Source organism: Procambarus clarkii, chromosome 13 (assembly GCF_040958095.1).
Source record: "Procambarus clarkii isolate CNS0578487 chromosome 13, FALCON_Pclarkii_2.0, whole genome shotgun sequence".
Lineage (NCBI taxonomy): Eukaryota > Metazoa > Arthropoda > Malacostraca > Decapoda > Cambaridae > Procambarus > Procambarus clarkii.
In genome coordinates this window covers 27,525,531-27,540,950 of record NC_091162.1, presented here as the reverse complement: position 1 = coordinate 27,540,950, position 15,420 = coordinate 27,525,531, and the positions used below count along the sequence as shown (strand labels likewise).

The 15,420-nt window shown below is 52.3% G+C and overlaps 1 protein-coding gene across 1 annotated transcript; it reads right to left on the bottom strand.

The window, feature by feature from the left end:
- Positions 1 to 283: 283 nt before the first annotated feature.
- LOC138364420 (streptococcal hemagglutinin-like) lies at positions 284 to 15,210 on the bottom strand. The gene is made up of 3 exons (XM_069324049.1): positions 14,463 to 15,210; positions 13,150 to 14,413; positions 284 to 878 (listed from the first exon to the last, which is right to left on the bottom strand). The coding sequence occupies exons 1-3, from the start codon at positions 15,208 to 15,210 to the stop codon at positions 284 to 286; spliced, it is 2,607 nt and encodes an 868-aa protein (XP_069180150.1).
- Positions 15,211 to 15,420: the final 210 nt, after the last annotated feature.

The window sequence follows — 15,420 nt, the reverse complement described above, 5'->3', positions numbered from 1 at the left end:
CTCTCTCTCTCTCTCTCTCTCTCTCTCTCTCTCTCTCTCTCTCTCTCTCTCTCTCTCTCTCTCTCTCGTGCTTGCGCTTCCTCAGGCAGCTGTCACTCATCAATCACTTGTCAATTCCCTATGCCATCAGACTGGTTGCATTTCTCCTCAATCATAACAATAGTTAGGGAAAGTAAACACATTTATATAATTTTATTACTTTATTAATCACTTAAGGCGTTTTACAGTAATAATAGCAATATAATAATAATAATAATATAAATAATAAGGTTGATACTTTGTTTTAGCTTGACGGGTAGTGAGTGATGACGGCCGTCACAGGGTCTCGCCAGCTTGACGGGTAGTGAGTGATGGCGGCCGTCACAGGGTCTCGCCAGCTTGACGGGTAGTGAGTGATGACGGCCGTCACAGGGTCTCGCCAGCTTGACGGGTAGTGAGTGATGGCGGCCGTCACAGGGTCTCGCCAGCTTGACGGGTAGTGAGTGATGACGGCCGTCACAGGGTCTCGCCAGCTTGACGGGTAGTGAGTGATGGCGGCCGTCACAGGGTCTCGCCAGCTTGACGGGTAGTGAGTGATGACGGCCGTCACAGGGTCTCGCCAGCTTGACGGGTAGTGAGTGATGACGGCCGTCACAGGGTCTCGCCAGCTTGACGGGCAGTGAGTGATGACGGCCGTCACAGGGTCTCGCCAGCTTGCCGGGCAGTGAGTGAAGACGGCCGTCACAGGGTCTCGCCAGCTTGACGGGCAGTGAGTGATGACGGCCGTCACAGGGTCTCGCCAGCTTGACGGGTAGTGAGTGATGACGGCCGTCACAGGGTCTCGCCAGCTGAGAACTTGAACGCACACCACACCAATCTGCAGGAAGCCACTGGAGCTGCTGGAAACAAAGCTATTCCAATCCTTATCTCAGGAAACACAAAAACGAAAGAACTATTGGTTCTGCTCCGTAATATTGCACAGATGAATATAGAAGCAGACGTGGCCTCTGACAGCTGCACACACTTCACACATGGGTCAGTAGACCAGTGTGAGAGATTATGGTCTCCACCGGGCTATAAGAAATTACTTTAACTGTTAAGTAAGTGCCTTGGGCCCTGGATGTTAAGCCAGATGTGAGATTCTACTTTCGAGTTGACTACAAACACACACCCGGGCTCCATGCAGGGAGGCCAGATGTGGAATGAGCAATTCGAAAGGAGATTAACGAGAGCAACCGCCAAAGATCCCGTAGTACAGGAGAAAAATTAAAACCAGAGTGGTTTTCCCCCCCCCCCCCCCAACGCACTAGGACACCTCCCACTGGGTCGTGCTCTCTGCAACATGCTGCCAGCGAATATACCAGGTAGACGACGGGTTCTCACAAGGAATATACCAGGTAGACGACGGGTTCTCACACGGAATATACCAGGTAGACGACGGGTTTTCACAAGGAATATACCAGGTAGACGACGGGTTCTCACAAGGAATATACCAGGTAGACGACGGGTTCTCACAAGGAATATACCAGGTAGACGACGGGTTCTCACAAGGAATATACCAGGTAGACGACGGGTTCTCACAAGGAATATAGCAGGTAGACGACGGGTTCTCACAAGGAATATACCAGGTAGACGACGGGTTCTCACAAGGAATATACCAGGTAGACGACGGGTTCTCACAAGGAATATACCAGGTAGACGACGGGTTCTCACAAGGAATATACCAGGTAGACGACGGGTTCTCACAAGGAATATACCAGGTAGACGACGGGTTCTCAGAAGGAATATACCAGGTAGACGACGGGTTCTCACAAGGAATATACCAGGTAGACGACGGGTTCTCACAAGGAATATACCAGGTAGACGACGGGTTCTCACAAGGAATATACCAGGTAGACGACGGGTTCTCACAAGGAATATACCAGGTAGACGACGGGTTCTCACAAGGAATATACCAGGTAGACGACGGGTTCTCACAAGGAATATAGTATTCAGTGATTGGGGTTAGGAGCTGGAACCTGAACCAGCTCCAGCCACATTGTGATTACGTAGCAAAGGGCGGGGCAGTACTGGAGCATGAGGGGCGGGGCAGTACTGGAGCATGAGGGGCGGGGCAGTACTGGAGCATGAGGGGCGGGGCAGTACTGGAGCATGAGGGGCGGGGCAGTACTGGAGCATGAGGGGCGGGGCAGTACTGGAGCATGAGGGGCGGGGCAATACTGGAGCATGAGGGGCGGGGCAGTACTGGAGCATGAGGGGCGGGGCAGTACTGGAGCATGAGGGGCGAGGCAGTACTGGAGCATGAGGGGCGGGGCAGTACTGGAGCATGAGGGGCGGGCAGTACTGGAGCATGAGGGGCGGGGCAGTACTGGAGCATGAGGGGCGGGGCAGTACTGGAGCATGAGGGGCGGGGCAGTACTGGAGCATGAAGGGCGGGGCAGTACTGGAGCATGAGGGGCGGGGCAGTACTGGAGCATGAGGGGCGGGGCAGTACTGGAGCATGAGGGGCGGGCAGTACTGGAGCATGAGGGGCGGGGCAGTACTGGAGCATGAGGGGCGGGGCAGTACTGGAGCATGAGGGGCGGGGCAGTACTGGAGCATGAGGGGCGGGGCAGTACTGGAGCATGAGGGGCGGGCAGTACTGGAGCATGAGGGGCGGGGCAGTACTGGAGCATGAGGGGCGGGGCAGTACTGGAGCATGAGGGGCGGGGCAGTACTGGAGCATGAGGGGCGGGGCAGTACTGGAGCATGAGGGGCGGGGCAGTACTGGAGCATGAGGGGCGGGGCAGTACTGGAGCATGAGGGGCGGGGCAGTACTGGAGCATGAGGGGCGGGCAGTACTGGAGCATATGGGCGGGGCAGTACTGGAGCATGAGGGGCGGGGCAGTACTGGAGCATATGGGCGGGGCAGTACTGGAGCATGAGGGGCGGGGCAGTACTGGAGCATGAGGGGCGGGGCAGTACTGGAGCATATGGGCGGGGCAGTACTGGAGCATGAGGGGCGGGGCAGTACTGGAGCATGAGGGGCGGGGCAGTACTGGAGCATGAGGGGCGGGGCAGTACTGGAGCATATGGGCGGGGCAGTACTGGAGCATGAGGGGCGGGGCAGTACTGGAGCATATGGGCGGGGCAGTACTGGAGCATGAGGGGCGGGGCAGTACTGGAGCATGAGGGGCGGGGCAGTACTGGAGCATATGGGCGGGGCAGTACTGGAGCATGAGGGGCGGGGCAGTACTGGAGCATGAGGGGCGGGGCAGTACTGGAGCATGAGGGGCGGGGCAGTACTGGAGCATGAGAGGCGGGCAGTACTGGAGCATGAGGGGCGGGGCAGTACTGGAGCATGAGGGGCGGGGCAGTACTGGAGCATGAGGGGCGGGGCAGTACTGGAGCATGAGGGGCGGGGCAGTACTGGAGCATGAGGGGCGGGGCAGTACTGGAGCATGAGGGGCGGGGCAGTACTGGAGCATGAGGGGCGGGGCAGTACTGGAGCATGAGGGGCGGGGCAGTACTGGAGCATGAGGGGCGGGGCAGTACTGGAGCATGAGGGGCGGGGCAGTACTGGAGCATGAGAGGCGGGCAGTACTGGAGCATGAGGGGCGGGGCAGTACTGGAGCATGAGGGGCGGGGCAGTACTGGAGCATGAGGGGCGGGGCAGTACTGGAGCATGAGGGGCGGGGCAGTACTGGAGCATGAGGGGCGGGCAGTACTGGAGCATGAGGGGCGGGGCAGTACTGGAGCATGAGGGGCGGGGCAGTACTGGAGCATGAGAGGCGGGGCAGTACTGGAGCATGAGGGGCGGGGCAGTACTAGAGCATGAGGGGTGGGGCAGTACTGGAGAATGAGGGGCGGGCAGTACTGGAGCATGAGGGGCGGGGCAGTACTGGAGCATGAGGGGCTGGGCAGTACTGGAGCATGAGGGGCGGGGCAGTACTGGAGCATGAGGGGCGGGGCAGTACTGGAGCATGAGGGGCGGGGCAGTACTGGAGCATGAGGGGCGGGGCAGTACTGGAGCATGAGGGGCGGGGCAGTACTGGAGCATGAGGGGCGGGCAGTACTGGAGCGTGAGCAATAAGGGGGCGGGGCAGTACTGGAGCATGAGGGGCGGGCAGTACTGGAGCATGAGGGGCGGGGCAGTACTGGAGCATGAGGGGCGGGGCAGTACTGGAGCAGGAGGGGCGGGGCAGTACTGGAGCATGAGGGGCGCAGTACTGGAGCATGAGGGGCGGGCAGTACTGGAGCATGAGGGGCGGGCAGTACTGGAGCATGAGGGGCGGGGCAGTACTGGAGCATGAGGGGCGGGGCAGTACTGGAGCATGAGGGGCGGCAGTACTGGAGCATGAGGGGCGGGCAGTACTGGAGCATGAGGGGCGGGGCAGTACTGGAGCATGAGGGGCGGGGCAGTACTGGAGCATGAGGGGCGGGCAGTACTGCAGCATGAGGGGCGGGGCAGTACTGGAGCATGAGGGGCGGCAGTACTGGAGCATGAGTGGCGGGGCAGTACTGGAGCATGAGGGGCGGCAGTACTGGAGCATGAGGGGCGGGGCAGTACTGGAGCATGAGGGGCGGGCAGTACTGGAGCATGAGGGGCGGGGCAGTACTGGAGCATGAGGGGCGGCAGTACTGGAGCGTGAGCAATAAGGGGGCGGGGCAGTACTGGAGCATGAGGGGCGGGGCAGTACTGGAGCATGAGGGGCGGGGCAGTACTGGAGCATGAGGGGCGGGGCAGTACTGGAGCATGAGGGGCGGCAGTACTGGAGCATGAGGGGCGGGGCAGTACTGGAGCATGAGGGGCGGGGCAGTACTGGAGCATGAGGGGCGGGCAGTACTGGAGCATGAGGGGCGGGCAGTACTGGAGCATGAGGGGCGGGCAGTACTGGAGCATGAGGGGCGGGGCAGTACTGGAGCATGAGGGGCGGGCAGTACTGGAGCATGAGGGGCGGGGCAGTTCTGGAGCATGAGGGGCGGCAGTACTGGAGCATGAGGGGCGGGGCAGTACTGGAGCATGAGGGGCGGGGCAGTACTGGAGCATGAGGGGCGGGGCAGTACTGGAGCATGAGGGGCGGGGCAGTACTGGAGCATGAGGGGCGGCAGTACTGGAGCATGAGGGGCGGGGCAGTACTGGAGCATGAGGGGCGGGCAGTACTGGAGCATGAGGGGCGGCAGTACTGGAGCATGAGGGGCGGGGCAGTACTGGAGCATGAGGGGCGGGGCAGTACTGGAGCATGAGGGGCGGGGCAGTACTGGAGCATGAGGGGCGGGCAGTACTGGAGCATGAGGGGCGGGGCAGTACTGGAGCATGAGGGGCGGGGCAGTACTGGAGCATGAGGGGCGGGGCAGTACTGGAGCATGAGGGGCGGGCAGTACTGGAGCATGAGGGGCGGGGCAGTACTGGAGCATGAGGGGCGGGGCAGTACTGGAGCATGAGGGGCGGGGCAGTACTGGAGCATGAGGGGCGGGCAGTACTGGAGCATGAGCAATGACATCAAGGCCTGAATAAACCAAATAATAATTTATTCCACAACTTAATGACTAATACACAGCCCCACACTGTACGTTAACTCAAGAGTGTCAGCCCCACACTGTACGTTAACTCAAGAGTGTCAGCCCCACACTGTACGTTAACTCAAGAGTGTCAGCCCCACACTGTACGTTAACTCAAGAGTGTCAGCCCCACACTGTACAGTAACTCAAGAGTGTCAGCCCCACACTGTACGTTAACTCAAGAGTGTCAGCCCCACACTGTACGGTAACTCAAGAGTGTTACTTTAAATCTGACAACACCATTGCTGCAGCAGGTCTCCTTGACCCACCACCTGACAGGTGGATAGAGACACAAGGTGTAGGTCTCCTTGACCCACCACCTGACAGGTGGATAGATACACAAGGTGCAGGTCTCCTTGACCCCACCACCTGACAGGTGGATAGAGACACAAGGTGTAGGTCTCCTTGACCCACCACCTGACAGGTGGATAGATACACAAGGTGCAGGTCTCCTTGACCCACCACCTGACAGGTGGATAGAGACACAGGGTGTAGGACTCCTTGACCCACCACCTGACAGGTGGATAGAGACACAAGGTGCAGGTCTCCTTGACCCACCACCTGACAGGTGGATAGAGACCAGGGTGTAGGACTCCTTGACCCACCACCTGACAGGTGGATAGAGACACAAGGTGCAGGTCTCCTTGACCCACCACCTGACAGGTGGATAGAGACACAAGGTGCAGGTCTCCTTGACCCACCACCTGACAGGTGGATAGAGACACAGGGTGTAGGACTCCTTGACCCACAACCCTGACAGGTGGATAGAGACACAAGGTGCAGGTCTCCTTGACCCACCACCTGACAGGTGGATAGAGACACAGGGTGTAGGTCTCCTTGACCCACAACCTGACAGGTGGATAGAGACACAAGGTGCAGGTCTCCTTGACCCACCACCTGACAGGTGGATAGAGACACAAGGTGCAGGTCTCCTTGACCCACCACCTGACAGGTGGATAGAGGACACAAGGTGCAGGTCTCCTTGACCCACCACCTGACAGGTGGATAGAGACACAGGGTGTAGGACTCCTTGACCCACAACCTGACAGGTGGATAGAGACACAAGGTGCAGGTCTCCTTGACCCACCCACCTGACAGGTGGATAGAGACACAGGGTGTAGGTCTCCTTGACCCACAACCTGACAGGTGGATAGAGACACAAGGTGCAGGTCTCCTTGACCCACCACCTGACAGGTGGATAGAGACACAAGGTGCAGGTCTCCTTGACCCACCACCCTGACAGGTGGATAGAGGACACAAGGTGCAGGTCTCCTTGACCCACCACCTGACAGGTGGATAGAGACACAAGGTGTCGACCCACTGGACAGGTCATCAAAACAATGAACTAACCTGAAACACTTGGTGTACACTCTTGTCAAATCAAACACTAAAACATGACATGAACTGGAACACAACAACTTCAACTACGGGAAGAGAGATTGGGGGAACAGAGACCCACATGGAGGACCAGACACATGGAGAGCTAAACTGCTGGACGTGGCAACAAGAAACTTTCTAAGCCAACACATCAAGGGACCGACAAAAATGAGAGGGGAGGATGAACCAGCCATGTTTTGATCTGATATTTACCCTCAATGAGTGGGATATAAGGGAAATTAAGATGGAAGCACCCTTGGGAATGAGTGATCACAGTGTATTGATCTTTGAGTACTTGGTAGAGCTAGGAATTATCCCCCCAAAGAAAGAACTAGGAAACAAAAGGCTGGCATACTGAAAGGGGAATTATGAGGGGATGAGAGGTTTCCTAAGGGATATACCATGGGGCACAGACCTCAGAGCTAAGTCTGTACAAGATATGATGGACTATGTCACCCAAAAGTGTCAGGAGGCAGAAAGCAGGTTTATCCCGGCCCAAAAGGAAAAATCCGAGAAGCAAAAGAAGAATCCATGGTATAATAGGGCATGTATGGAAGCAAAGGGACTGAACAAAATGGCGTGGAGAAACTTCAGAAATAACAGAACACCAGAAAGTAGATAAAAATACCAGAGAACCAGGAATGAGTATGAGAGTGTGAGAAGAGAAGCAGAGAAAAACTATGAAAATGATATAGCAAGCAAAGCCGAGACTGAACTAAAGCTACTCCACAGTCACATCAGGAGGAAAACAACAGTGAAAGAACAGGTAATGAAACTTAGAACAGGCGAGGACAGATATACAGAGAATGACAAAGAGGTGTGTGAGGAACTCAAAAAGAGGTTCCAGGAGGTCTTCACAATATAACAAGGTGAGGTCACTGCGCTAGGAGAGGGGGCAGTAAACCAGGCGGCCTTGGAAGGGTTCGAAATTACGAGAGATGAGGTCAAGAGACACCTGCTGGATTTGGACGTGAGAAAGGCTGTTGGTCCAGACGGGATCTCACCATGGGTACTGAAAGAGTGTGCAGAGGTACTCTGCTTGACACTCTCCATATTGTATAGTAGGTCACTGGAGACGGGAGACCTATCAGAAATATGGGTGACGGCTAATGTGGTCCCAATATACAAAACGGGTGACAGACAAGAGGCACTGTCAGCCAGAGGCACTGTTCCTCTTGTCACCAGACAAGAGGCACTGAACTACAGGCCAGTGTCCTTGACTTGTATACCATGCAAAGTGATGGAGAAGATCGTGAGAAAAAATCTAGTAACACATCTGGAGAGAAGGGACTTCGTGACAAATCGTCAACATGGGTTCAGGGAGGGTAAATCTTGCCTCACTGGCTTAGTAGAATTAGACCAGGTGACAAAGATTAAACAAGAAAGAGAAGGCTGGGCTGACTGGATTTTTTGGACTGTCAGAAAGCCTTTGACACAGTACCCCATTAGTTACTGGTACATAAGCTGGAGAGACAGGCAGGAGTAACTGGTAAGGTGCTCCAGTGGATAAGGGAATACCTAAACAATAGGAAGCAAAGAGTTACAGTGAGGGGTGAGACCTCAGATTAGCGTGAAGTCACCAGTGGAGTCCCACAGGGCTCTGTACTCGGGCCTATCCTGTTTCTGATTTACGTAAACGATCTCCCGGAGGGTATAGACTCATTCCTCTCAATGTTTGCTGACGACGCCAAAATTATGAGAAGGATTAAGACAGAGGAGGACAGCTTGAAGCTTTAAGAAGGCCTAGACAAACTGAAGGAATGGTCGAACAAATGGTTGTTAGGGTTTAACCAAAGCAAATGTAATGTAATGAAGATAGGTGTAGGGAGCAGAAGGCCAGTTACAAGATATCATTTGGGAAATAAAATTCTTCAAGAGTCAGAGAGAGAGAAGGACCTGGGTTGATATCACGCCAGACCTGTCCCCTGAAGCCAATATCAAGAGGATAACATCAGCACCATATGCCAGGTTGGCTAAAATAAGAACGGCATTTAGACATTTGTGTAAGGAATCATTCAGATATTTGTATACCATCTATATCAGATCAATCCTGGAGTATGCAGCCCCAGCATGGAGTCCATATCTAGTCAAGCATAAGACTAAACTGGAAAAGGTTCAAAGGTTTGCCACCTGAGTAGTACCCGAGCTGAGAGGTATGAGTTACGAGGAAAGACTACGGGAATTAAACCTCACGTCGCTGAAAGACAGAAGAGTTAGGGGGACATGATCACCACGTACAAGATTCTTAGAGGAATTGAAAGGGTAGATAAAGACAGGCTATTTAATACAAGGGGCACACGCACTAGGGGACACAGGTGGAAACTGAGTGCCCAAATGAGCCACAGAGATATTAGAAAGAATTTTTTAGTGTCAGAGTGGTTGACAAATGGAATGCATTAGGAAGTGATGTGGTGGAGGCTAACTCCATACACAGTTTCAAGTGTAGATACGATAGAGCCCAATAGGCTCAGGAACCTGTACACCTGTTGATTGACTTTTGAGAGGCGGGACCAAAGAGCCAGAGCTCAACCCCCGCAAGCACAACTAGGTGAGTACAACAATGTCACAAGGACAATCCCCACACTTGTAACACTAAAAGTAACTACTTTACTCCAGCAAATGTCACTACGACATACAACAACAATTGCTGTAACAATCAGTGTCACCGAGACAGTTTACCGCATGTCACTTGGGCGGCACTCAAAGATAATTAACAAATTAATTACCCAATTAATTCACGTTACTGACACAGTGCCGCAAAGTTGTCAATCAAAGAGTTACGCTAATAGGTTGTCACACTGACAATTAGCAATCAATGACAGTAATGACTTTATTAATTACATTACTGACTTCACCAAATACGTTAGGTGGCTTTAAATAATTAATCTGAAGGATTAATTACCTCGTATCACCACACAAACCTCTAACAAGGGTATCACTCTATACCACAACACAACATAAATGAGAAATAATTCAAAGAGCAATACTCAACAGTCAATGATTTTTACTGGTCCTCTGGAATGAGATAGAAACACAGTGTCAGACAGACATTAATGATCGATCAGTTCAATAACTGCACTGAGACGTTAACAGCCTAATTCTCATTGTGTTATAAATCACTTGTCCACACACACATCACGTCACCTGTTTACATTCATATGCCTTGATTCTTCTCATAAATTTTGCATCATCAGCAAACATTGAGAGGAATGGGTCTATACCCTCTGGAGGATCATTTAAATATATCAGAAACAGGATGGGTCCAAGTATGGAGCCCTGTGGGACTCCGCTGGTGACATCTCGCCACTTTTATGTCTCCACCCTCACAGTTACTCGCTGTTTTCTGTCGCTTAGATACTCCCTTTTCCACTGGAGCATCTTACCTTTTACTCCTGCCTGTTTCAACGAAACCACTTGGGCTGGACGGTAGAGCGACGGTCTCCCTTCATGCAGGTCGGCGCTCATTTCCAGACCGTCCAAGTGGCTTGGCACCATTCCTTTCCCTCCGTCCCATCCCAAATCCTCAGGCTGACCCCTTCCTAGTGATATATAGTCTAATGCCTTGGCGCTTTCCCCTGATAGTTCCCTTCCCTTCCTGGTTGTTTCGTTAACTTTTGTAACAGCTTTTTATGAGGAACTGTGTCAAAGGTTTTCTGACAGTCCAGGAAAATGCAGTCTGCCCACACTTCTCTTCCCTGCCTAATTTTTGTTGCCTGGTCATAGAATTCTATTAAACCTGTGAGGCACGATTTAACATCTCTGAACTCATGTTGGTGGTGTGCCACAAAGCTATTTCCCTCCAGATGCTCTACGAGCCTTTTCCTCACGATCTTCTCCATCACCTTGCATGGTATACAAGTTAGGGAAACTGACCTGTAGTTCAGTGCCTCTTGCCTGTCACCCTTTTTGAATATTGGAACTACGTTAGCTGTCTTCCAGCTTTCCGGTAAGTCTCCTGTTTCCAGTGACATGTTATACATAAATGAGAGTGGCACACTTAGTGCCTCTGCACACCCTTTTAGTATCCATGGTGAGATTTTGCCGGGCCCAACAACCTTTGTCACATTCAGTTTCAACAGCTTCCTTTTGACCTCATCACTGATGAGGTCAAATTCCTCCAAGGTTGCTTGGTTTGCCTCCTCATTTAGTACAGGGACCTTCGCCTTGTTCTATTGTGAAGACCTCCTGGAATCACTTGTTGAGCTCTTCACACACCTCCTTGTCATTCTCTGTGTATCTATTCTTCCCCTTTCTCAGTTTCATCATTTGTTCCTTCACTGCTGTTTTCCTCCTGATTTGGCCGTGGAGCAGTTTTGGTTGGGTCTTGGATTTACTCGCATTGTCATTTTCATACTGTGTCTCTACTTCTCTCCTCACTCTGAGGTGCTCATTCCTGGCCCTCTGGTATCTCTCCCTGCTCTTTGTTCTGTTATTCTCGTAGTTTCTCAATATTCTTGTATTCAATGGCTTTGCTGGCTTACATTCCTGATTGAACCATGGAACCTTCTTTTTTTAGAAGAGTTAGGATTTTTATTTTTATCCTTTTGGACTGGGATAAATCTGTCTACAGCTTCCTGGCACTTCTGGGTGACATAGTTCATCATATCTTGTACAGTCCTTTCTCCGAGTTATGTTTCTCATGGTATTCCCATTAGGAAGTTCCTCATCTCCTCATATGTTCCTCTTTGGTAATTTAGCTTTTTCCGTTTCCAAACCCTTCCTCCACCAGAGGTAGGGATTGTGCGTCACTTAACATGATGACTTAGAAAGTTTGTCTTTGGAACATTCAGTAGTTCAGCTCTCAAATTTTCTATGCCTCCATGTTGTCCTCTGTTCTCCCAGTCTATCTTTCCACGTTTGAAGTCTCCCATGACTAACAGTCTTAAGCCATTCCTGCCAGTGACAGAAGTTGCTCTCTCTATTATATTAATGGTTGTCATGTTGTCTCTATCATACTCCAGTTTCGGTCTTTTGTTATTTAATGGAGGGTTATATAATACTACCATTGTTTTCCTCGAGTCTGCAATAGTGATGGTGCGTATCATGTAGTCTCTGAACCCGTCACAGCCCGGGATAACCATCTCTTCATAACACCATTCCTTCTTAGTCAGCAGGCCACGCTTCCCCTTGCTTCCCTCTCCTTACTACAGTCTACTCCTCTGGACAACACTACATTTATTACAATACCTGACACTTATGTTCCTATGAGTATTATTACACCTGGGGTTTGTTCTGGCAAACATTGTGCAACTTTGCTTGCTATATATGTAATCCCATCTATAATTTAAAGCATTACTCCAAAGCTAATTATCTTCTGTCCAGTCTCACTTACGCTCACAACTGATAGCCACTGCTGTAGGAAGTAGTTCCATTAGCAGCGCTAATTGGCTGGGGTTGTTGTCCTATGAGATTGTTAACAGGGGTTCGGGGGAGGGTGTGGGTCAATATATGGGGGGGGAGGGGGGGAGGGGAGGGTGTGGGTCAATATACGGGAGGTAGGAGGGGTTGAGGGGAGGGTGTGGGTCAATATAAGGGGGGGAGGGGTTGAGGGGAGGGTGTGGGTCAATATAAGGGGGGAGGGGTTGAGGGGAGGGTGTGGGTCAATATACGGGAGGTAGGAGGGGTTGAGGGGAGGGTGTGGGTCAATATAAGGGGGGAAAGGGGAGAGGGGGAGTTGGTCAGGTGCTGGGTGGGCATGGGGTAAGGAAGGTTTCTTTGGGGATGAAGGTGGGGGAGCTGCACTTCTCTCTGCGGTTACTGGACGGCTGGTGAAGGGTTGCCCACTCCCCTCTGGGACAGTTTGGCTGGGGACTGGTTCCCTGGTTCCCTTCACTCTCCCTGCACCTCTTCTTTGTGTCGGCTGCCATCATTTATTTGTCCCTTGTCATGTTCCACTTCTTTGCTTAAATATTCTTTTTGTAGCCACATTCATGAAGACTTTCTTTGTCAAATCGACCCCTGACCTTGTTGTACCAGCCTGGCCTGTGAACCTTCTCTATACTGTGTTCAACCACCTCTATCTCTACCCCCTCCATCTCTACCCCCTCCATCTCCACCCCCTCCATCTCTACCCCCACCATCTCCACCCCCACCCCCATCTCTAACCCCTCCATCTCCACCCCCACCCCCATCTTTACCCTTTCTGCCACCACAGATCTGGTATTAGCCTTCACTCTACCTGACAGGAGCCCCCATGTTCCTTACTGTCTACTATAACTATGACTCTTCCTTCCCAGCAGCTGACTAGTGTACCTTCCTGCTTCCTTCACTGCAGACATGGCTGCTTCCTTCACTGCAGACACGGCTGCTTCATTCACTGCAGACATGGCTGCTTCCTTCACTGCAGACATGGCTGCTGCCTTCTCTGCAGACATGGCTGCTTCCTTCACTGCAGACATGGCTGCTGCCTTCACTGCAGACATGGCTGCTGCCTTCACTGCAGACATGGCTGCTTCCTTCACTGCAGACATGGCTGCTTCCAACACAGCAGACATAGCTGCTTCCTTCACTGCAGACATGGCTGCTTCCTTCACTGCAGACATGGCTGCTTCCTTCACTGCAGACATGGCTGCTGCCTTCACTGCAGACATGGCTGCTTCCTTCACTGCAGACATGGCTGCTTCCTTCACTGCAGACATGGCTGCTTCCTTCACTGCAGACATGGCTTCTTCCTTCACTGCAGACATGGCTGCTTCCTTCACTCTAGACATGGTTGCTTCCTTCACTGCTGACATGGCTGCTTCCATCACTGCAAACATGACTGCTTCCATCACTGCAGACATGGCTGCTGCCTTCACTGCAGACATGGCTGCTTCCTTCACTGTAGACATGGCTGCTTCCTTCACTGCAGACATGGCTGCTTCCATCACTGCTGACATGGCTGCTTCCTTCACTGCTGGCATGGCTGCTTCCTTCACTGCTGACATGGCTGCTTCCTTCACGGCAGATATGGCTGCTTCCTTCACTGCAGACATGGCTGCTTCCATCACAGCAGGCATGGCTGCTTCCTTCACTGCTGACATGGTTGCTTTCTTCACGGCAGACATGACTGCTTTCTTCACGGCAGACATGGCTGCTTCCTTCACGGCAGACATTGCTGCTTCCTTCACGGAAGACATGACTGCTTCCTTCACTGCAGACATGGCTGCTTCCTTCACTGCAGACATAGCTGCTTCCTTCACTGCAGACATGGCTGCTTTCTTCACGGCAGACATGGCTGCTTCTTTCACGGCAGACATGACTGCTTCCTTTACTGCAGATATGGCTGCTTCCTTCACTCCAGACATGGCTGCTTCCTTCACTGCAGATATGGCTGCTTTCTTCACGGCAGACATTGCTGCTTCCTTCACGGCAGACATGGATGCTTCCTTCACTGCAGATATGGCTGCTTCCTTCACGGCAGACATGGTTGCTTCCTTCACTCCAGACATGGCTGCTTCCTTCACTGCAGATATGGCTGCTTTCTTCACGGCAGACATGGCTGCTTCCTTCACGGCAGACATGGCTGCTTCCTTCACTGCAGACATGGCTGCTTCCATCACTGCTGACATGGCTGCTTCCTTCACTGTAGACATGGCTTTTCTTCACGGCAGACATTGCTGCTTCCTTCACTGCAGACATGGCTGCTTCCTTCACTGTAGACATGGCTGCTTCCTTCACTGTAGACATGGCTGCTTCCTTCACTGTAGACATGGCTGCTTCCTTCACTCCAGACATGGCTGCTTCCTTCACTGCAGACATGGCTGCTTCCTTCACTGCAGACATAGCTGCTACCTTCACTGTAGACATGGCTGCTTCCTTCACTGCAGACATGGCTGCTTCCTTCACTGCAGACATGGCTGCTTCCTTCACTGTAGACATGGCTGCTTCCTTCACTGCAGACATGGCTGCTTCCTTCACTGTAGACATGGCTGCTTCCTTGACTGTAGACATGGCTGCTTCCTTCACTGCAGACATTGCTGCTTCCTTAACTGCATATATGGCTGCTTCCTTCACTCCAGACATGGCTGCTTCCTTCACTCCAGACATGGCTGCTTCCTTCACTGTAGACATGGCTGCTTTCTTCACGGCAGACATTGCTGCTTCCTTCACTGCAAACATGGCTGCTTCCTTCACTGTAGACATGGCTGCTTCCTTCACTGTAGACATGGCTGCTTCCTTCACTGCAGACATGGCTGCTTCCTTCACTGCAGACATGGCTGCTTCGTTCACTGTAGACATGGCTGCTTCCTTCACTGAAGACATGGCTGCTTCCTTCACTGTAGACATGGCTGCTTTCTTCACTGCAGACATGGCTTTTGGGGAACTTAACATTTCTGCACCTACGATTGCTTTACAAAGTTCCTCCAAGTAGTAGGGTGTAAGACTTATGGGCCCGCTGATTTGGAGTCAAAGGTTTCTTATCGGGAAAATTCAAGGCAAAAAGGGGCCCATATGGCTTAGGGGTTTTCAGGTAAATTTGGGCAGTCACTGATTTGGAAGTAAGGAATTCTTATGAGGAAAATAATTTCCGAGATTTTAGAG

What these genes read in the sequence shown, in the direction of transcription:
- LOC138364420 (XM_069324049.1), bottom strand. Translation starts at nt 15,210, where the DNA reads ATGTTAAGTTCCCCAAAAGCCATGTCTGCAGTGAAGAAAGCAGCCATG. An exon ending in GAAGAAAAGCCATGTCTACA is followed by an intron (nt 14,414 to 14,462) that starts GTGAAGGAAGCA and finishes CCATGTCTGCAG; the next exon opens with TGAAGGAAGCAGCCATGTCT. An exon ending in GCAGTGAAGGAAGCAGGAAG is followed by an intron (nt 879 to 13,149) that starts GTACACTAGTCA and finishes CTTTGTTTCCAG; the next exon opens with CAGCTCCAGTGGCTTCCTGC.